This window comes from Hippopotamus amphibius, chromosome 11, assembly GCF_030028045.1.
Source record: "Hippopotamus amphibius kiboko isolate mHipAmp2 chromosome 11, mHipAmp2.hap2, whole genome shotgun sequence".
In the NCBI taxonomy this organism is placed as follows: domain Eukaryota; kingdom Metazoa; phylum Chordata; class Mammalia; order Artiodactyla; family Hippopotamidae; genus Hippopotamus; species Hippopotamus amphibius.
Window position 1 is genome coordinate 64,248,378 of NC_080196.1, and position 24,154 is coordinate 64,272,531.

General features: G+C 39.1%; 1 protein-coding gene across 18 annotated transcripts in view; it reads right to left on the reverse strand.

Annotated features, from left to right (window-relative positions):
- Positions 1 to 24,154, reverse strand: part of DTNA (dystrobrevin alpha) — a 280,503-nt gene that overhangs the window by 34,441 nt on the left and 221,908 nt on the right. For 9 of the 18 annotated variants that reach the window (XM_057698696.1, XM_057698682.1, XM_057698681.1 and 6 more), the window contains 4 exons: positions 17,118 to 17,195; positions 16,469 to 16,561; positions 4,340 to 4,427; positions 2,700 to 2,797 (listed from right to left, as the gene is read on the reverse strand). In XM_057698696.1, coding sequence (XP_057554679.1) covers positions 2,700 to 2,797; positions 4,340 to 4,427; positions 16,469 to 16,561; positions 17,118 to 17,195 — 357 coding nt within the window. The remainder of the gene's footprint in view (positions 1 to 2,699; positions 2,798 to 4,339; positions 4,428 to 16,468; positions 16,562 to 17,117; positions 17,196 to 24,154) is intronic. The other 9 variants (XM_057698692.1, XM_057698690.1, XM_057698689.1 and 6 more) reach the window with 3 other exon arrangements.

A 24,154-nucleotide genomic window follows, 5' to 3' on the forward strand; every position in this document is an offset into this window, starting at 1 on the left:
CTGAAAATCAGTGAGCTGAGATTTCCAAGGTCCTCAGTACTAACCTCCTGGCATTCTGTATCTCCCACTAGTTCTCCTTGTTGGTTCTGAGGCAGAACCATGACAGAGCCATTTAGCACAAGGAAAGAAAAGAGAGAAGCAGCTCTGATCAGATGAGAATAAAGGTAAGATAGGAGAGGGGCATGGAGTGCTTACACTACACCCGGGAACTGTGCTGTCTTCTTTAGTCTTATTTAATCCTCTTAACAGTTTTATTGTATATAGAATAGTAGAGTACCAATAGTTCTATTGGTACTGCTATTCTCTGTTTTATAAATGAGGAAATTAAGCACATACCAGTTGAAACTCTTGCCTAAGTTCAATACGTAGGTGGTAGCAGTCATTTGAACTCAGGCTGGTTTGTCCCGAAGCCCATATATATTAGACTCCCTCAGTCTGTGGTACTTGCTTTGACAGGTCTGGCCTCGGCAGGCAGTGACTTACACAATGTAATCTGAAAAGTCCTGCTACTCCTAGCGCGAACTCCAATTGGCTCCTCTAAGGATGCTCTATGAAAGCATTATCTTCTAAAGATCACTGCTGAAATGTCTATGAATTACCTACGGTAGTCATGGAGTAAAGTGAGGAATTCTATCCTCCCTTGAAGCTCAGAGATCTGATTATTGGGTTAACTGTTATTTTGGAGACCATGGAATCCCTCGGTGAATTTCCATGGTGTAGGAACTGTGACCTTGATAAGCTTCTGGGATGCAGTTCTGGGGGTCTTTGGAAGGCATGAAGCTGCTGGCTTAGAGAGACTTCAGGCATGAGATGGGGAAAGAACTCAGGGACAGGATGAAGCTCTCTTTCTGCCATCTCTTTTCATTCCCATTCCTTTATTCTCTCTCTTGTCTTAAAAACACGCAGAGAGTACAATCCCAAAATGCCCTAGAAACAAGCAGTAAGAGTGGTAGCGCGGCACAGCCAGCACAAGCATGGGGCTTCTTGCTGATTCTGGAATCCCACGTGGAGGTAGATATCCCTGGGGTATTTCCTTAAAGGAAGTCTTGATTTCCCCTCAAGGGTGTGATCCCCTGATGAGTGCAAGCAGAGACTTGGAAGGGAAAACAAAGTGCTTTGGAGAGGTGGTAGAGCAGATTAAAACGGAAACCAAGATAAAATATTTGTGGGCTTGTAAGTTTTCACTTTAGTCTTCATTCTTTCCAAGAATATGAAAATGTGCCAAGTGAATGTGTAGCTTCCTTTTAATTTCTTTTTCTACAGAGCTTTGGAGAATAGCTTGACCATTTATCCCCAAATTTTCAGGTATGCAACTCTCCAGGCACGCAACAATGATTACAAACCCTCCCTTTACCAGTCTGATCTCAGAAGGGACATCAGTGTCTAAAGATGAGATTAAGACATTTTGATGTTGTTCTAAGAAATACAGAATGTACAAGCTGTTCTCATGTGAGGCTTACTCTGCACTGAGTTTGAGATTTGACTCAGATATTTATTACTTTCTCACTCAGTGTATATTTACTGAGTTTCTACAATGTTACAATGTATCAGGCACGGTTCTGGAACTCACCGGCCATTTGTTCTCAAAGAACTTCCATATCAGTCAGGGAAGACAGACAATAAAAAGGAACAAACACTGAAATGCAATTTTTTTTTTAAAGAGAGATAAGTCACACACACACACACACACACACACACACACACACGCGCACACACAGAGATGTAACAGAGAATGGTTCCTGGAGTAGGAGGTAGTGGGAGAGATTAGAGAGGTGATCATTTAGGAGGTAGCATTTGAACTGAGACCTGAGTGATGAGAAGGTGCCACTCTACAGAGGCCTTGAGGAAGAGCTTTCTAAGCTCTTCTTTCTAAGCTTTCTAAGCTTTCTAAGAACAACGGGTACTTTAAAGGCTGTAAAGAAAGAAAGAAACGGGAGTGCAAGGAGCAAGGTGGGCTGTGGCTGGAAAGGGAAGCAGGAATCAGGTCAGGACTTGCAGACCATCGTAAGAAGGGTGGGTTTTACTCAAAGTGGATGGAAAATCACCAGCATGTTTTGAACAAGAAATAACATGATATGATCTATGTTTTATAAAATGACAGATTGGATTACGTGATAATGGAGGAGATGAAGTGCATGGTTTTGGGGAACTGCCACGGGGCCAGACTGTGAATCAATCTGTGTTGAATAAAGAGAAAACCTACTGAAGGATTGGGCGTGGAAATGTTTGGCCTGAACAACTGGGTGATGGTGGTGTGTCTCCAGATGCCTCTTTAGCCAGGGATCTTCACAGGGCCCCTCCCTAGTGAGCCTTTCACTTGTCCCTGAGTGGCAGAGATACTTTCCTCCTAGCACCCAGAAGCGCCCTTCTGCCTTAGACAGCTCCTTAACAAAAATAAGTGTGTCAGAAAAAGGGACTGAGATTGTCTAGGGAGACTATATTAATTGCATCATCTCAGAAACATATATATATATATAGTTTTTATATATATATATAGTTTTTTCCCTCATGAAGTTTCTGATGATCTAAAATTTAAAGATTCTTTTTAGAAGCCAGCATCGACTCTAGATGTCTTCCCTTATATTTATATGCCTACAGGGTGAAAAAACTTGGGTATTTAAAAGCGTGAGTATATGAACACGTACTTTTAACGAACATGTACTTTGATGGAAAAATCCGGCATGTCTAACCAGGCTTACCTGTTCTTGTTTTCTAGTTCTGCGATCAGCTGCCTTTGTTGCTTATTTGCATCAATGGTGAAGGAGATGTCAGGGGCGCTCCTCTGCTGTGTTGGCTGCTGTGAAATATGTGGTTTATATTATTTAGTATCGGGAAGGGGAACCGACCTATGTTTGAAAAGACAGGAGTCATGAGAGATGCACCAGAAAAAAGAAACTATTTCTATCAGAACAAAAAAAGCAAACACATAAAATTAAATGGCCACTTCTCTCATAAGGACCAGCTGTTCTGGGCATCTGGAGCACGTCTATGCAGTGGGAAGCAGAACAGAAATCTTCGGCAGGCAAATACACAAAACCGGGGAAAAATTGTTTTTTAGCTTTCCGACTTGAAGTCTTTGGGGAACTAGTTCATCCCTGCCATGCTGTTCCCCTTGCAGCTATTCTTTCAATAAAGGTGGGGTTAAAAAAATGTATCACTGCTGAGGTATCTCATTCTCTAGAATTCCTGTTCAACCACTTAATATACAATTAAAAACTGTATAGTTTTAAAGTCATGGTTAATATGACTTTTCTTCTTTTTGTCAACATACTTTTAGCATTTCTTTATTCATATATGTAATTTTACAATGATGGACTGCAGCCAGCTTTAACGCCTGGTGTATATGCAGTCATAACTTTCTCTATTCTTATATAATCACATATATATATACACGAATATGATTATATAAGAATCATATATATGGTTATATGATTATATATCATATATATGATTATTTAAGAATATATGTATATATACCTCATATACCATATTTAAAAATATGTATATATGTGTATGTACTCATATATTTAGTCAAGGACTTAATTGATATTGTTTTATAAAAACAGGGTCAGATTATGTAGACTTCTCTGGGCCTTGCTTTCTTTGCTCTACAGTACATTATAGAAATTCCTCAATGTCAATTTTTATTGTTTTTAAAACAAATTTAAAAAAATTACAACTACTCTTTCTACCAAAGAATGCCAAGCTTTAAAAAATAACACCCATTGCCTAAGCCCAAAGACATGGAGAAACTCGGCCTGATTTTTAATTCCTAGAAGACTAAGTGTAGGGAAAGGTTTAAACTTGGTAAAGGTCTGGCTTTCATAAAGCTTTTCTATCATTTTTAATTAGCATTTTTTTAAACAAAGAAACAATTTGTGTTGCTAATGAAGAATTGTGAGGTCCTATATTTTATATTCTAAATGGTCTTCTATAGCTGTCTTGCATATGGTAACTTGGACATGTGATGCAGGGTTTTCTTTTGGTTTTATGACATAATTTTCTATTTCTTGTATATATTTTAAATATTGATAAAAGTAGAAACTTATCCGAGCCGGTTGTGGATTTGAATCATTGCTTATTCTTTATATTAATTGATTAGGAATTATCCAGAGAAATCGGGTACTGGGCTGGTTCAGCGCTGTTGTAACAGAATACCTCGAGCTCTGATTCATGCTAGACCAGAATGATAGCTGAAAAGTGAAAATAGAAGCAGTGGAAGGCCAGATCGTTTTTTAAGTCTTGCAGATGGTATGGTAGCAACAATTTAGCTCTGCTGTTGTGGCACCAGCTATTAGGATAACAATCAATGTGACAACATGTCACTCAGACTACTTACAGACGAAGTGGACTCTGCTGCCAGTCTTGCCGCGTATCTGGCAATCAGCCGGTGCTCTTCATCGAGCCGGTTGGAGCTCTCAAGCATACTGTTGAGAACCAGAGCAAGAAGAAGCTTGTTAGGCAACTGAGAAAGATGCATGTATTCCATACTACCACCTGGAATGGGTTGGCTATTTCAATTTTTCAGTGCAAAATGTCTGAGAGCTATACAAATTCCTGTTAGGTTAATGATAGACTTGGATTCAAGATATGATCTAATATGTGGCCAGGAAGGTCATTAATTAATCACGTGTTCCTAAGAGAGCTCCAAAGAGGAGCGACTTCTCTGATCAACATTTCTGATGAAAGAATATTTTCTGTTTAATTCAGCTGTATTGCCTTTAACAATTTAATTTCCTTATGACAAAGTAATACATGTCTGAAATCAACACGTTAGACAATATGAAAGCAAGAAGGAAGAGGAAGCCAATTGTGGTCAGCCTCCAGGTATTCACACGCCTGTGTGAATCCTCTCCCGTCACTATGGGCTGGACTTACGACTTACTTCTAATGCATAGAATATGGCAGAAGTAATGGAAGGTAACTTCCAAGATTAGGTTATAAAAAGGCCCTGGTTTCCGTCTTGGGCATGTTTTCTCTCTCTCGACCTCTTCGGGATTGCCTGCCCTGTGGGAAGCTGGATGCCATGTCACAGGCGGCTCTGTGGAAAGGCCCACGTGGGGAGGATCTGAAGTCAGCCAGGAACCATGTGACTGGACCCCCTTCGGTAGAGGCTTTAGATGAGATCACAGCCCAGCTGACAGCTTGATTACAACCTTGAGAAGTCCTGAGCCACAGACACCTAACCAAGCCAGACATGGATTCCTGACCCGCTGTGTTTGTTGTTTGAAGCTGCTAAGCTTTGGGGTAATCTGTTATGCAGCAATATGTAACGAATCTAATTCTCATCTACGATACTACTACCCAGGTAACTTGCCATTTTATATTTATTTCCAGAGAAGCAGAATTATGGTAGTGGCTTCCAATGACGTGAATGGGAATCATTTTGTGTTTCCCAGAAATTTATAAAAATTCTTCCTCTGGAGTAAGAATAATCTGACCCCTTAAAAAACTAGTCCAAGTAGACGCATTTTCAACTCTCCCAGAGAGTTAATATTTCAGAAAGCCCTTCACTTAAGACTAAGTTTTGCACGCCACTAAAAAAAAAAATCTGTGAAACATACCAGTAACACTAATCCTGTTAATAGACTAGTTGGTCATAGTTGAGTTTATTAGTTATTATGGTGGGGATCAGGTCAGGATCAAGATTAGAAACCAGTTCCTCTCAATCCCCAAATATACTTATATTCTGCTCCATTGGCTTATATTTAATCCTGTTCATTAAAGAAGAAAATTAACACTCATGATTATATATTAAATGACACACTTCTATGCCAATATTAAAGCTGTAAAAATTATCCATTGAAAAGACTTGGATTTGTATAAAGTAATATATGTTTGTACTATTTATTTGTACACTTACATATACAGTAAACATGCAACATAGTCTTTTAACCTTTGTTCTAAAGTGAGAAGATGAGTGAAAATCATTACATGCTTTCAGCATATTAGCTATGTCACTTCCAAGTAGCTCTTCTTGCTTGGCGGAAGCTATGACTGTAACATTTTTTTTCTGGTCATTTGGAAGATATTCCTGTTTCCATCATCTATGTCTAGTCTATATTCCTTGCCCATGTAAACTATACCTGTTCTTATCCTGAATTCTTCCACTAGATTTAGCCCTTTTCTTTAAGTTACCATAGCCTACCTAGAATATTCCTGAATTTCTCCATTTACCAAGTCACTTCTCCAACCTCAGAAAAAGTCTTCTCTTTCCTGTTGCCCAAATGAGATAATGCATGTAAAAAATCAAGCTAGTATGATTTCTAGAATACATTAAATGCTCAAAAATATTAGTTAATACAATGTTATTATTATTTTGCCTCTTAAGTAGACTGTTTAGATTCATTAATGATTCTTGGCTCCTTCAAAATGTCATCTGCCATCCAACAACTATCTAGAGCAGGGCTTCTCAAACTTCAGTGTGTGTACATATCATGTAGGGATCTTGTGAAAAATGCAGTCTCTGATTCTGGAGTGGGGGGTGGTGGGGCAGGACGGGACCCTAGAATCTGCATTTCCAACAAGTTCTCAAGATACGTTGCTATCGCTGGTCCAGGGACACTTTGAGTAGCAAGGATCTAGAAGATCTTGAAAATAAAACGGAAAAGTTAAACACATGACGTGAACCCCAAATGTAAACCATATAAAAAGAGATTATTGGATGGAAGATGCCTTAGAGGACTGGGACGGGGACGGTGGGGGGGACTGGGGGGGGAGTCAAGGAAGGGAGGGAATACGGGGATATGTGTATAAAAACAGATGATTGAACCTGGTGTACCCCCAAAAAAATAATAAAAAAAAAAAAGAAAAAAGAAAAAAGAATAGATGCATGTATATGCATACCTGAAGCACTTTGCTGTACACCTGAAACTAACACACCATTGTTAATCAAGTATGCTCCAAAGTAAAATAAAAATTTTAAAAAAAGGAAAAAAAACAAAAAGATTATTTTTCACTTCCACATGGCATTGTGATATTTGACAAACATTCCCTTAAGACAGGTATTTTTAGGATTCAGGGCTCACCTATGTGTAGCATTAATCCCAGTGGACTGAGATTTCAATCAGCATATAAATTTAGAATGGGAATAAGAAACTGCTTTTACTAGCAAAAGGCCGAATTAGTTCTGGGCGATTGATGCTTGAAAACAGATGTTTAAAGCAGATGTGTTATAAAACATGTCTGCACTCTGCAGCGGTTAAAAAGAATAACTGAATTTCCTGTTACAGCTTCAGCGAGAAAGTGAAAGTTATGCTGTCCTTACTTTAAACATAAAACCACCCCACAAAGAAGCAATTTAATTTGATTTTAACACATTTATCATTTTCCGGCTTGTGTGTTAGAGATCATACACCTAATTCAACACAGTTCGTATAGACAACAAGGCCCACTGCTCCAAGCCTAGGATGATGATCTGTTTGACTGCCTGAAAGTGACTTTGTCAAAAGTCACAAAAACATCTGTGTTTTGATAAATAAATAATTTTTAAAAATCATGATAAAAAACCTCCTGATAAAAGTGCCTTTTGTCACGAATGACCGGCAAGAATAAATAATATGAAGGTTATATAAAAAAGCCACCTGGAAATGTAAGATGTGAAGTTATGGGGTTTCGCCTAGTAAGCTATAACTCATACTTCCCTGCCGCTCTGTCCCCTAGCACCAAGTGAACGAGGGGTGGAGTGATGTATTGCCCCTTTGTGCACACGAACAATTTATGAGTCCACATATGCCATTTCATTACGTTCACATTATACAAGGGTGAATGAGGCATTCCCCTAATAAATACCATTATTTCAAGACCTCAATTACAAGTAGTTGAAAGTGAATGGCCAATAATCCCTAAATCATTAAAGAAATACCAGTTCCAACATTGTCTCCATCCTTGCCTATTCATCTCCAGGCTTTATAATCAGTGATCTTGCTACAAGACCAGGATGAATGAAAAAGGGGCTGCTGTGTAGACTGCATTTCAAAAATGGGGAAATCTGTTACTCTGAAAGCTCTCCACTTTCTGCCTTAAATACATGGCCAGCGTCTGTTGCTAGTGATTTCAAAATGGTGTCTAGGAAACTCCAGTGGCCCCCGCGGAGGCAGGGCTTCCTAAATTGTGATTTAGCAGGGATTTCTGGGAACTCAAGGTTTGTTCACATTTCTATGGTTTCTCTGCAGGCTTGTTTTCCTGGCAGTCCAGCGGTTAGGACACCGTGCTCTCCACTGCCGAGGGCCGGGGTTCAATCCCTGTTCGGGGAACCAAAATCCTACAAGCTGTGCAGCCAAAAAGAAAAAAAAAAAAGAGAGATCAGAGTAAATGTGAAAAACAAAACGTGTGTTTGTCTACACTCGGGTCATGAAGAGATTCACCTGTGTTTAAAAATAAATAAAAATAAATAAATAAATAAATAAATAAATAAAGTGATCCAAAGGGCACCAGAAATACTTCCTCATTTTTCCTTAATATTTTTTTCCCACTTGTCTGAATGGTGACAAGAACTTTATCACTAGAGATTACTTTTTAAGGTCATTAAGTGTCACTATTCTTTTACTAAAATGCAAAGAGCTATTAGGAGGATTACTGACTGAGAAGGTATTATTAGTTATTCCTTAGGTGGATGATGACCTTCTCAGGGTATTTCCTATCTTTCACAGTTGGTTGAGAGCAAAATGCCATAGGCGTCTTCATGGCTAATAATAATAATAATAATAATAATAATAAACTTACCATAACAACGGCTTCTCCATTGGGGTGCCTTCAAACTCCTTTATCAAGACCCTGACTTTGATAACTCATTATGTTATAATCGTCCACCAAGGCCATGCCTTCTTCCTCTACAAACTCACAAATTCCTCCGTTTCCTTCTATTCCAGCTCTCACCGACAGGGCCCAGGCCACTGTCCCCTTATCCTCCATGAGTGTAAAGTCCTCTCAACAGGTCACTCTGATTGGAGAGTTATTCTTTCCTCCAATTCATTTTCTGTCCTAGCATCATCGATCTTTTAAAAACGAAGTTGGCTGTAACATTCCTATGCATAAAATTCTTTATAGGTTCTCATTTGTCAAACTCCTAAGTTTAAGACTTAAAAGTTCCTGGATAGTCTAGCTTCATCCTTTACCATTGTGGCCTTACCACACTCAAGTTCCTCAAATGAACCATATTCTTTCTGCCCTGAACGGTCTCCCTGCCTCCTCCACCTGCCTCTGCTTGGCTAATTCCTCTTCATTCTGGTATTGGCTTTGGCTGCCATTTCCTATCCTCATGTCCAACCTCCGAATTTGGGTCCATTGTTCATTATATATTCTACAGCACTCGGCACGGCCCTGCCCTAGTTATAGCTGTTATCTCTTTGCATTTTTTTAAATTGGGGTAGAGTTGCTTTACAATGTTGTGTTAGTGTCTGCTGTACAACGAAGTGAACCAGCTATATGTATACATATAACCCCTCCCTCTTGGACCTCATTCCCACCGCCCCCCATCTCACCCATCCAGGTCACCACAGAGAACTGAGCTGAACTCCCTGCACTATACAGCAGGTTCCCACTAGCTATCTATTTCACCTGTGGTCGTGTATATATGTCAATCCTAATCTCCCAAAAAATCTCCCCCTTCCCTCCCTGTGTCAGTTCTCTACACCTGCATCTCTATTTCTTAAAAAAAAAAAAGCAAGACTACTTTATAAATGATGTTGCATTCTTCTGCTTGCATTTTAGTTGCCTTGTTCACTTATCTTTATCCTTCACTAAACTATAACTTCTTTGAGGACAGAATGGTTCAATCTTTTCACCCTTGGAACTTGAGTGTTTAGCACAGTTGCTTACAACTACCCAAGAATTAGGTGGACAAAAGAACAAATAAAGGTCAGCTCACTTAGGCTTGTGACGTCACAGTCTTTGGCCCACCTCTTTTACATCCCATTGGCTCTGCCTGCGTCCTCAACACTTTGGGAAAATTGGAAGAATACAGACGAAACACTGTATTTTAACACTAGCCATGCCATCTAAAACCCAACAAATCATTTATGTTTGGCAGAGTTACACTCAAGATACCTTCTATGGCTGCTTACAGAGTCCTTATCTGCTTTGTACAGGTGTTAAAGTTCATAGAAATATCAGAATACTCATTTCTATTTATCAACAGTAGATCTTTCCCACTCCTGTAATGGCAAATTCTCTTTGGGCTCACATTTTGTTGTTGTTTTAAAGATTAGGAAGGCAAATGTTGTCTGAAAGAGGTAAAGCTCCCACTCAAAAGAAATGTTAACTCTTAGGAAGGGTGAGTAACTGGTAGCAGTGTTATATAACAGCAAGTGGGACGTTGGCTGGATCATTTCTGGATGCAAACCCTAGCCCTCTCACTTACTAGCTGTGTGACTTTGAGAAAGTCACTTAACCTCTCTGCGCCTCAAGTTTCTCATCTATAAAACACGGATACAGTGGTAACTTACTACATGGCTTATTGGGAGGATTACCATGTAAAATGTTTACAGCAGTGCCAGGGTACCTGGTAAGACTCGATGGAGTATTCTTTTCCACACTTATCTCTAAAAAGCATGTAATATTGTTTGGTATGATCATTTTTACACCATCACTTCCTTATCTATAAATTAGCTTTTTGCTCAAGAAAATATGATTGTTTATCAGTCAGTATTCTAGGTTATATCAAAAAGAAGAAAAACAGTTTAGTTGAATCAATGAAGGATTTTACAGAAACAATAAGTGGTCTTTATATCTCTGATTTCCTAAACAAAGGAGGGAGTAAGTGATATAGTGATAGCCTTCTCTTATTTCTCTTTGCTCCTCTATGCAAAGCGGCACACTGCTATGAATTTTTAATCAAAATATACTGTTTGTACAACTTATTAAGCAACATATGAGACCAGGTCCCATTCTGAATCCTTTATTTTAGCACATTTGAAGAACGCATACCCTGAAGTTCATCAACTCAGCAATACTGATGAATATCCACGAGCTGTCAGCTCATTTCTACCACAGTACAATGGACAGATTTTACAAAATGGGATTTAAAATCTAACTTATTATGTACCTTCAACCCTTTTCAAAATTAAGTGAGGAACTAACACTGAATTATTCCCATGTTCCTAGTATCACGCTAGCTAATTTACATCAATAACCTCATCAGATTGGTAGTGTCACTCTCATTTTTCATGGAAACTTAAAATGTATTAGAATCTATAACAGAGAAATGAACTCATCTTAAAATCAATTTATCATCTGAGTGATTACGCTGAGGAAACCTCTTTGAGTGCAACGCAGCTCACGCATTGGTGGTGTGACATTCTTCAGGTTTACATTTTTAGGAGTCTAAGGAAATATCTTTCCCAGAAGTCTAGTTCTATATCTGAAGGTCCTAAACATTTTACAGAAGAAAAGGAGTAGTGTTAATACGGAAATGAAAACGCATAAGATATTTTCAGTATGTGTGGATAATAATTTTTTTCTTTCAACAGGTTGCAATAAACTTAAACTTTTCAAAATTACAACATTTACTGAAAAGAGTCAATCAGTTCTTAGCCTCCACATTAAAAAGATTAAAGGCCTACAATTCAGCGGACTCAGTGTAGAAGCATGCTATGGACTGAGGCCTCAGGAGAAACAGCTCTGCCGGCTCCATGGTCTTAGACTTGCAGCCTCCAGAACTATGAGAAAATAAATGTCTGTTGTTCAAGCCACACAGTCTGTGGTATTTTGTTATAGTAGCCATAGTGAACTAATACAAAGTGGAAAGATCAGAGAACATTAAAAAATTAAAAAAAAATTTGCCCCACATCACTCTTAGTTTTTTGTTTTCTGGGTTTTTTTTTTGCACCTTAGCAGTTGCTTTTGCCACGTCAGTGAATTGCTGTTGCTGGTCTCTATCCACATTCATCACCTCTACCTACGTCAAGTTTAATACTTTCCCTTTTCACCTAATTTACACTCTTACACTTTTCTGAGGACTCCTAACAACTTAGTTTAGGGTGAGAAGGGATTTTATATCTATAGCACTATCAATATTCACAGCAATGGGCATTTACTGGGCACCTACTGTGTGCCAGGCACTGCGCTAGGTGCCAGAGAGATGGTGGTGAAAAGTTCGAGAAGGTCTGCCCCGTAAGGAGGAGGTATGTAGTGAACCAACCAACCAAGGAACCAACGATTACAGCTATGACAAGGATGAGATCAACAGTATCCCATGATCAGACTAATACAGGAGACCTACCTGAGGAGGTAGGTACCTTTAATCAGAATTTGGAAGCCAGAGAAGGGGCCAGTTCATGTGTGTGCGGAAGGAAAGGGCAGGAGGAAAATGGGGAAGAATGTTCTAAGCATAGGGAAGAACGAGTATCATGGTCTTTGAGGCAGTTTGAGGAATTTTTTTTTAGGAACTGATGAAAAGCTGATGTGACTAAGTCCTGTGGTTGAGGGGGAGAGCCCCACGAGAGCTGGGGCTGGGAGAGGGGAGGTGAAGGTTAGATCACACACAGGCGTGCAGCCCCGGCGAGGGCTCTGGGTGGTGAACTAAGGGCCACAGGCATCTATTAAGGAAGCAAGTGAGCCAGTAACAACTTAGACCTTGTACGTGAAACCTGGAAATAGGCATCAAAATGTCCAATTTCTTGTACTTGAGAAAAACATAAGCAGGACAAATTTTAACTTAGTTATATGAGATGAGGGGCCTAACAAAGTGATAGCTATTGATCGTGATATCAGAATATAGACTGTAGCTTTTCTTATATAAGGGGCCTGTTCAGAGTTGAGAGAAACGTGCCAGTAGCTTCTGACTGGTAAGTATCAAGGCTTACGATTATGGTTAGAGTTGGAAGTTCTGGGCTGCTTTCTGATCTCCTTTGGTCTGCCTGCCACCATCTGTCCTATAAACCACGAGCAAGCCTGGATACCTGATAAGCTTCAGGGGAGGCCAGAAAAAGCCTTCACTGTATAACCCTGAGACCCCTCCTATCCCACTGAAGAAGGTGCTTGAAAACCATTAGAGCTTTTAAAACTTCACTTAGGAATTAGGAAGACAGCAGGAGTTCTCCCCTGAGCTACAGTTTATTTGGCTTATCTGACATTAGAACCAGCAAAGGCATATAAGTATCTCTTTAATTGAGCAGCAGACTATTTACAAATGAGTCAGTTTCCCATTGTGCCCAGTAGCTGCTATAGGGGAGAAGGCCCCCACACAGAATGAATCAAGAGCGTATATGAATAATCACAAAAACATAGCTTTTAATCAAGAGCAATGGTTAGATTCCTGTTTATAGAGCATCTCATGAAGGGTGCACAGACAGGAAGGCCAAGGTATGAGGTGGAGAACAGATGTGACTGAATATCAGAAGACCCTGATGGCAGGTGACCTTGGATGAGTCACTTAAGGTCTTGGAACCGGCATTTTCTTAGCAGTGAAATGGCAGTAATAATACTCAAACTTACAGGGCTTTGACGAGCAGCTTAAATAATGTATGGGAAAGGGCTTTGTGATTTTTTGAAGCCCTTCATAAATGTAAAATTTATCATTCATATTCTGGCTGCTGTGATGAGGTCCAAGAGGCTGAAGAGAAACTTTTTGTCTTTTTGAAGCTTACAATTAAAATGAGAAATCACAATGCATAGAACTAAGTACATAAATAGTAATTTATGAACAACCACTGTTCCCATTACTTAGTATGTGCTCAAAATATTTGTTAAAATGAAATAAAAATAATATAGTAGGATATGCAATTTCAGTAAATAGAGATGCAGTGGAGGAAGTGTGGAGTGTCCAGAAGAGCTTTCTGCAGGGACTGCATTTATGTAGGTTTTATAAGAGGCAGTGCAGCATAGTGGTTATGAGTCTGGGATCCGGTAGGGAAAGGCTGAAATCCCTCTCCCACTGTGTAGTAGCTATGTGCCTGTGGCAGAGTCATATAAACTCTCTAAATTGATATTTTCACTTATCAATAAAATGGGGATGAGAGTGTTTACCGGCTTATCTAAGGACCAGGGGACATTACGTAAATAAAGTTTTTAAACATGGCGCTTATTGTGAGGCTAATGCTTTAAAAAATGGTAGTTCTTGTGATTACTACCATTAGAGATCTTGCCATGGTTGAATGATGGTTAAGCATGTAGCTATCATGATGATAAAGGAGAGGAGACATCACTGCATCACTTATAGAATCCTGGCAGGTGTGGGGAATCATTAGGATCTAGTTAAACATAAAGAAAAGGGAAGGAAAAAAATGAGAAAAGAGAAGTTGAAATTTTTTTAAGGATGGAAAAAAAGCAATGAGAATTATGGAGGGCAGTAGCTATTAAAATGGAGTCAGCTTCACTGATCAACCTTAAATTTTGCTTTGTTTTCAAAATACAAATCACGTCTAGCTTTCATCAAGTCGATGTAAGGTGTCTCTGCTGAGACAGTTTTATGGTCTTAAGTGACCATCAGGTCAATACGATTAACCACTTGAGGAGGGAAAGGGCTGGGAGTGACAAGCTCTATGCTTTCCTCTTTGGAGATTTCTCTGTTACAACTTTAATTAAGAAAAGGTTAAAGAAGAGGGGTGGAAATAACCAGAGTGTGCTTAGAATTATGGGAAGAGGACATGGTGTGAGATCACATTATTGCCTTCAGACATGATTGCATCTTTATTGACTATATCCTGCTTTGAAGATTACCGACACAAATTTGGGGGGGGTAATTTAGTATTTAGTTCTATTGTTTCAGCTACCACGTAACACTGGGGAAACCAAAGGCATTGTGAATAAGATGAAAACCATCACTCCTTCCACTTATCGTTTTCAGAGGCTGAGATGTGAGAAAGAAGAGGAACTGTTCAATCTACAAGCTGGGAAAATTTGAACAAAGAGATGGGCTTAGCTGAAGAGTGCATTTTTACCTCCTGAAAGAGTAGGCTACAGTATAAAATTAAACCAGTGCACTGGTTATATATATATATATTCTTAAAAAATACAAATTAAGATAAATATATAACTATTAAAATAAATAAATGTTTACCAATGTATCCCCTAATGTCATCTCACGTACCAATCTTGCAAAAAATAGTCCTAAGGCATCAAAGGAGAAAAGTGCTAGAAACAAAGAAGTGGTTAACAATACCAAGTGGTGAGGGTGATGAATGCTGAATGTTTGAGGGATGCTTTCTGTAACATATTAAAAGAAAGGGGACCAAGACTTCCCTGGTGGCACAGTGCTTAAGAATCCACCTGTCAAATGCAGGGGACACGGGTTCAAACCCTGGTCTGGGAAGAGCCCACATGCCACATGGCAACTAAGCTCGTGTGCCTCAACAACTGAGCCTGTGCTCTAGAGCCCGTGAGCCACAACTATTGAGCCCATGAGCCGCAACTACTGAAGCCCATGTGTCTAGAGCCCGTGCTCCGCAACAAAAGAAGCCACCACAATGAGAAGCCCGCACACCACAGTGAAGAGCAGCCCCCGCTCACCACAACTAGAGAAAGCCGTGTGCAGCAACAAAGACCCGACAAAGCAAATAAATAAATAAATACATAAATAAATAAAAAGGGGACCAGTTTTAAAGGCAACTTAACCCACTGGAACACTTAATAGTTACAACGACAAAAAATCCATAGGCTTTAGTTCAGAGAAAATGGATTAGGGTTATTAAGTAAAATTGAATATTTTCTAAGGAATTGGCTTGCTAAACATGTTTGTAAAAGTTGTCTAAACTAGGATGAAACCTATGATAATTATACAGTTTGTCCATTTATTTTCATTCAAATTGAAAAATGTACATTTATTGTTAACTAACTTGAACCAATAGGAGGAATCTCCTAAGTCACAATTAAAATAGAAAGGGAGAAATTCTAGGAACGCCTTTATTCTAATACATGAGGCTATCTGAATTCACACATTTCACACATTGGAAAGTAAGCTTTGCATACAGTGGGACTTGAAAGTAGGCTCCATCAGGATGGCTACCCTGAAACATTTGTAAGAGAAGAGTTGAAAGACAATTTCTCCCACTGTTGTTGAGGAAATGATTTCCATGGTATGAACCCATCCTATCACTTTTCCTCTTTTTCACTTCTATCTTAAGGGAATGGAGCATTGTTCTCCAAATCAGCAGAAACACACAAATCCTTGGAAGAAGACAAATTCTTGCATCACCATCACGCCGTAATTTGACATGGCACATGTAACACAGAATTGACCGGTGGGACCCAGAGTCCTGCATCTCCCTAGATGCTAATCTTTAGCACAGCACCCATTTACACAAGCTGTCCCTTTAGCTAAGGCATAAACAAAAATGTGAATTCGATGGTACATGAATTCTATGAGCAGTGTCCAAAGTAATATCAAAAGACATTTTAGTTGAATTAGTTAAGAGAGTGCTTTAGTGACACCTCTGGCATCCAGTGACTTTGCCCCTTCCTGAGACTGCTTGTCAAGAGTTTGGACTGTTCCCATCTTTCAGGACAGCCAAGCAGCCAAACCTGCACTAACCATGATGGGTTGTTCCGGAGCATGTTGACATACAACCCGATGAGAACATGTTCATCAGCTAGCCTGTCTGCCACATTCAGACTGTACTGTATCCTGAAACAGGGCAGGAGGAAAGAAAGGATGTTGTTAGGAGAGGTGGACAGAAATACGCAGGGCAGGAAGGAGTGAGTTTGTGGTAGAAAAGGCATTTAGAAAACCAAGCAAGTAAGGGAAAACTAAGCGATAGTCTATGAAAAAGCACAAGCAAAATCCAAGCAGTAAAATTCATAATGCCATTTCACTCTCTTTAAACATACAAATTTCCACTTAGGTCAAGTAAGAAAACAGATTTGCATTCTTCAAACCAGGAAGGCTAAGAAATTCATCTGTGCAGTAAAAACAATGAAATAGGTTGCAAACAGAGATTATCCTTTGGAAAATCAAATCTGAAGCTTAGTCATTTTAAAAAAAGAAAGGAAATCAGGGAAAGCGAGTAACAACACAGATGTGCCTACTCAAAATAACGACTTGGTGCAGTTAATGGGGTTATAAGAGAGCTTCTTTGACTAAATCAAAGATGGTCTTTCAAACACACAGCATCTTTAACACAGAAATCTGCATTTTTAGTTCAGTTAATTCAGGGTTCCAGCACACTCTGGCTTTAACTTACCCTTTGCCCTTCAGCAAAGCAGGAGCAGCCCTAGCCAGCAGTTTGCTCTGCTCGACTTCACTGTCCTTGGGAGGAGAGCTGGTTAATAAGATGGGAAAGCCAAGAAGAGCATAAACACGGCAATGCATTCAAGAACAGAGACTGGCAACAGAAACTCCCAAGACTACATCCAAGCTCCATCTGGACAGCTCTTTCATTACTTTCAAACGTTCAAGATGTTTTCAGATTTCCACAGAGTTGAACTAGGAGTAGTAACCTGGCCTGAAAACCACAATTACAATTACACAAGCCACTATGATCCCAGATTTGACCTCTGCTATTTGCCTAACAAATACATTGCACGCGCCCAGACACGATGACAGTTCATTCTGCATTCACGACTGACTGTCCTGTACACAGTCCAATAGTTCACTCAGTCCTGCCAGCCTTCAGATCCCACCCAAGAGGCTTACTTCTCCAGCCTGCCCTCTATTCTCTGACGTTCTGTGCTGAACAGAGAATGGAAAATTACCTAGTTAGAGATTGGTGTCACATTAAAAGTGTTTTGCTACTTCAGGCACAAGTCACCTGACCTTGGCTGTGAAGCTGCAAAGGAAACTTTTAGAGACGCAGAGAAATAAACCTTTGAGCCTTATGAATATATATATAATTGATGAAGAGAGTCCTATCAATAGAGCAAATTCTTATCGTTTTAGATTTACTAGGAAGAACACTCACTTTAATTGGCAATTTTAATGACAAATTAAAAAGTTTAATGTAGTTTCATTAAAGGATAAATAGAAACATGAATAATAATTAATAAAGTATGGCCAAGCCAAAGTCACTCAAGATTTACTGTGATGAATATGCATGCTTGATTGGGAAATATGATATTGATTCTTAGTATAATAACTGCACTTATAATGTGCTTAAAGAGAGTTTGTTCTTTTGCAGGTTAAAAATTTGCTCTGCCACACAGGTGTACTTAAAACTATCCCTTTTTCCTCTCATGGAGAACACAAAAATCAATTGTCCGACTTTGTCTGAATACAAAGTTTTTAATTACTTGGATTGAAATTATTAGATTTGTTTTGTTTTGTTTTCATATATATTTTATACTTTAAAAAAAAACGATATGTGTGTAATGCATAGGATTGCTTTTCGTGTGTTAAGATTTTTGTTTTCCTCAGATGAAATTATTAGATTTTTACCACAAACTTCCCTGACTTTTCAAGAAGTTTCAAATCTATATATACATGTATAAGAATGGTTAATAAAGCAATTAAAAATCTTAAAAACTTTAAAAGTTTTAAGGTTTTACTACAAAGTGCCACTTTTTCAGACCACAAAGCACAAAATATAGCAACTTATAAATGAACACCACATTAGAATTATGCACAGTATAACTGGAATTATTGTTTTATAATAGTATATACTACAAGATTCCTTAAATAGCGAAGCTTCTGGTAAATTTAAAATCAAATTTGATCTATAAAGAAAATATCCAGTATGGAGTAGGCATTCATGTTTGCTGAAGGTTATGACTTCACTCAGCTTTTCAATAATGCACCTATTACTCAAAAAGTACAACTGCACACAAACCAAACTGACTTTAAAAATGAAATTAATATTCCAGGAGAATTTACTTTCTTGGTGAACTTAATATTTTTTAAAGCATACTGATCTTCACCTTCGAAGACTACGAAAACTTCCCCTTAGGGCCAAATAACCACCTTAAGCCACTGGAGTTGATATTTTCCCAGCATCCCATCAAGACAGCATTCCAAACCTGGTCTCCTGAAGCACAGCCCTCTATGAGCATTACCCAGTAACTACGGTCTCACTGCTGCCCAATCACCTCCCCTAGCTTTTTTTTTTTAAATAACACAAGATAGATCTGCCTACTATATAATTGATTTCAGATCCCTATAAAACCACGCAAAACACTGTGTGAAATATTAAGAATTCTTCCGTCCAAATGAAACCATTTCTCTGCCTTGTTATACACGTTACTTTGCCCCTTGAATCCCAGAAATTGTTATTTCCTTAAACAAAGGCCTAATAATTACACAGATACAACCTCTGATGATGAATGTGCAAGAAGAAAAAAAAAATCACAGGAGGATCAACCACGAGGACATGTTTGTTATAAATTACTCTGGGAGGAAGAGGAAGGTGATGTGTCAACAAAGCAGCAGAAGGTGAGGTCCCGCCACTTCCTGACGAGCACTGGCAGCAGAGGAGCCCTGCTGGCATCAGGATGGTGCAGGGTTGGCAGCAGGAAGTGAGCAGCGGCCCAGATCTTCCTTTGGAGGCTCATTCTTTCTTTCTCTCCAGTTCTTTAGGCCCCTCTCTCCTTCCTCCATTCCACTTGCCTGTGTCCCCTGCTCTTTCCAAGTCCCTTCCTCCCTCAAAGGGATGAGCGGATGTCTACATATACACATCTGTCTTTTTATTATCATTTTAAAAAATATTTTTATTTATTGGCTGCATTGGGTCTCGGTTGCTGTGTGCGGGCTTTCTCTAGTTGTGGCGAGCGGAGACTACTCTTCGTTGTGGTGCGTGGCATTCTCATTGCAGTGGCTTCTCTTGTTGCAGAGCACAGGCTCTAGGTGCATGGGTTTCAGTAGTTGTGGCATGGAGGCCCAAGAGTTGTGGCTCACAGGCTCTAGAGCTCAGACTCAGTAGTTGTGGCACACGGGCTTAGTTGCTCCACTGTATGTGGGATCTTCCTGGACTAGTGATCGAACCCACGTCCCCTGCATTGGCAGGCAGATTCTTAACCTCTGCATCACCAGGGAAGTCCCTTTTTTGCTGTCATTTTCTTTGCCTTGGCCCTTACCAGTGCTGGTCTGAAGGCATCATTTAAATCCTTTCATGTTCCTTTCCTTTCCCACATGAATCCTTGGGAAAACCAGTTCCTGGAATATACGTGGATGACATTCTCTGCATTTATGAGTTTGTGGAAATAAACCACTTATCTCATTTTGCTACAGCTCTTAGCATCTAGGGCCATTTCTGACTTTTGGTACTCACTGTTGCACTACCTAGAACTAGCCTCAAATTATTCTCTCATCTTTTATTTCTAGGAAGCTGAAAACATGACCACGTATAGAGGAAGCCAAGTGCATGAGGAAAACAAGAAAAAAAAAAAAGGGCACTCTTTCTAAATGAAATGGATCAAGAACTTAGAGAGCTGACCAGGAGGCAGGTTTCACTTAAAACTTGGGTCTATAAAAACTGTTCACGCGAAGTATCTTCACCGGAATTTCTCCTGCAGCTCCCAAGGAGGTTGAGGAAGGGAAGCAAAGTGAAAAACATTTTCTCCTGAGTTGTTGTGAAGGTAGATGACACCCAGTAGTTCATGATAATCTTTTCAAAGCAATGTACCCTCATGATATTTTACAGAATAATTTAGATGTTTAAACTTTCCTTTCGCTGTAGCTCTGGCAGATTGCTTGGAGAAGTCTGGTGATATTTCCAATTCATCATGGGCTTTCGGATCAGGCAACACTGGAACCTAGGGCCTCATCAGGAAGTGACTGCTTCCGGCATGTCAGTCCATCAAAACGTTCCACTGGTGTTCCTGTAACTCTAGCTCTGGAAGCTTCTCCATCTTCTGCATGCCCTGTCTTCAAATTTAAATGCATTCCTCCTTTTCACCTCTGAATCTGGGAACTACCTGGGGCTCCTCTTGACCATGGGTGATAAATCTTTTCTAATCTGAGTCCCAAGGAGAAGCGATGCTACCATCCCTAAAATTGTGTGTATACATGTCTCTTTTTCTTATTGTTGTTATTTTCTTTTCACCAGGCCCTGCCAATGCATAAACACCTTCTTCAGCACCCATATTTTCACTACTGGGTGTGGTGACAATCATACCCTGGAGGGTATGATAAGGTGAAATTTCAATTTCATGTGTTGTGCTGAAAGAAAAGAGGCTGGAAATATTCCTTTAGATCAGTCCTTTCTAAAAAAAATTCTCTTATTTTCTCACCAATTCCTTTTTATACTCTGGAAAGGAGCATATATAAAGATAAATGGCCTTCCTCCAAAAATTTTCACACACATGCACACATACACAATGACACTGAGTTCTGGAAGGGCAGAACAATTTCAAAATATCTATTTATTTATTTAAATTCACTTTTTAGTTTTGGAGGATGACAACTGATGCCAGGATTTTTGCTTAAGTGCAAGCATTTTAGGGGTACTCTAAGGTAACAAAATCACACACAAATGCTCCCTGGATTTTTGCTTCAACCTGCATATAGTTTTAAAAACCACTTCTGCTTATGCTGTGTTATTAACGTTAGCTCGAGCCAAATATTATCTTCTCTTGTCGAACATAAAAATAAAAGTATTTAAATAAAAGTATTTAAATAAAAGTCCTGCATAGAGCAACAATGTAATATAAACAAATTATATAATGTGGCATAATTATCATCACAATGGTTAAATGGAAAATGATATTTGAACCATGGCAAATTAAGAACAGATACTTCCTTTTTTATTGATTCTTAAAGGATTGATACACTTTTCGGTTTGGGGGCTTGAGCAGAATGACTTGTAAACTTGGCCCCTCCTTAGCTGACTGTCAGTTGGGAATAACATTTTGCCTCACACTGTAATTAACACAATCTATACCAAGGTCATCAAACTAATGTAAATTCAATAAAAAGGAGTCCACAAATCAGTTTTGTCAAGAGATAATTTCTGAAAAACCATTTTTCCCCTTCCTTTTACTAGCTTTCAACATCTTTGATCTGAAACATAAAATATCCGCCACATGCCAATCAGCCAACACGCATAAAAAGAGCTTAGCGTCTCAGCGGGAAATGAGTTGTCATCAGTTCAGGCTGGCATGAAAGTCCAACTATCTTAAGCAGGTACCGTGGAAGAAATAATAAGAATTCTCAGGTCATATTTGATTCACTACACTTACTATGTTGCCCCCAGGTAGTATCAAGCCATATCCATTGTGTTTTTGCTGAGAGATGCTCCAGATAAGTTTGCTGGGTACCGGGTATGCACAGACAGCAATTAAAGCAATTCTAGTAAGAGAATAACGGTTATCAAAGGGAAGGAGAGGCGATGGCAGGTTTAATTACACACGAACATTTTAGTATAGGAAACAGAGTTGAATGTAAAGACCAGTTTAATTCAGGTTTGAAAAATCTAGCATATTAGTGGAGCTCTGGGGGCTACATGGAATAAATAATTATTTGCAGAGAGTGTTTATTTCAAATTTCATACAACATGTCCAGCAAGTGTGGAAAGAATGAAGAAATCTTCAGGGTGGTTGATTTATAAGTGGATCTGTTTTGTAAATGCTGATTTGTAAGTTTATCTACTTTTCTGACTGAAAAGGGATGGGCTTTAATCTTAGAAAATATTAAGCATGGAGAAAACCGATTTTCAGAAGCAAAGGTTGAATTCAGTACCTCGATTTTATTTCTATTCACTTTTGATTACCAGAGCACAAATGCTTAAAATTTAGTGTGAACATTATATGTCAGATTGAAATGGACCTAGAGTCTGTAATACAGAGTGAAGTAAGCCAGAAAGAGAAAAACAAATATCGTATATTAACGCATATATGTGGAATCTAGAAAAATGGTACAGATGAACCTATTTGCAGGGCAGGACAAGAGATGCAGACATAGAGAATGGACATGTGGACACCTGGGGTGGGGGGCATGGAAGAGGAGGGTGGGACAAATTGGGAGATTGCGATTGACATATACACACTACCATGTGTGAAATAGAGAGCTAGTGGGAACATGCTAAAAAGCACAGGAAGCTCAGTTTGGTGCTCTGTGGTGACCTAGATGGGTGGGATGGGGGGGGGTGCTGGGAGGGAGACCCAAGAGGGAGGGGATAATGTATACATATAGCTTATTCCCTTCATTGTACAGCAGAAACTAATACAACATTGTAAAGCAATTATGCTCCAATTAAAAAAATCTGGACTATCAGGTAAACACTCTTTGGGAAAGCATTTGAAAAAACTGAAAAAGACAGGAATTAGCCTTACTGTGGTTGAAAACTCAAACAAATCAACAAACGGATCAACCAGTCAACCAAAAAAAAAAAAAAACCCTCACAAATGCTGTTCCATTGGGAAGAATCAGGATTTGGAAAGTGTGTGGGGTGGGCAGTGTATCTTCCCCATATGCACCCCTGGACCTAATACAGTATTAGTAACTAACCAAATGATATCGTGACAAACCAGAAAACAGCATATTAGATTGTGTTCAACACACGCTATGAATCATAAGCAACGTTCTAATATTTGGGAGAGTGATCAGATCTGGCTAGATGCTATATATAATAGCTGAAGTGATTCTTTTTGTGAGTGGTTAAGACTTCAGAGGTTGTATTTATAAAAATATCTGTAAAACCCTTAAGAGATGTTTCTAAAATTGGAGGTAAAAGAATCTAGCCACCCAAACTTTTAGAATGTCCTTATTGTACCTAATGAAGAAATGGACATAATAGTGATAATCAATGAAACATTTTACAAATGGAAAGGACTGCTTAGCTCTCTCACGTAAACAAGGTGAGGATTTCGGCAGCGTAATTAAGAGTTTACAAAGGGGGCCTGATGCCAACAGAGGTAGCAGAAACTCAGAGGCATGCTGCTGTGGGCAGCGAAGGGGATAACATTTGCCATAATGGCAGGCTATCCTTCACAAGCTCAATGTTGCTGCCCCATCGTACATCATACATCACGTATTGGAGCTCTTTTCCTAGTGGTAAAGATAAATTTCCATTGATCTAGTTGCTCTTTTCCTATAAATTCATGCATTTATAAGAAAACAATCTAGGTTTAGGATATGGTTGTAATCAAGAAAATGAATGAAGTGAATTAGTCCATGAACTGTGTTATTTGACCCATACCGTACCTAACTGCTAATCAGCATTGAGTATGTACAGACCCACACCCGCACCCACATACACACAGACACACACACATGAAGACTTCAGAGGGTTAAGGGAGAGTGCCTTTGAGAATTTTCTCTTTTAAGTTAAGGGAAAAGCAAATCAAGTATACC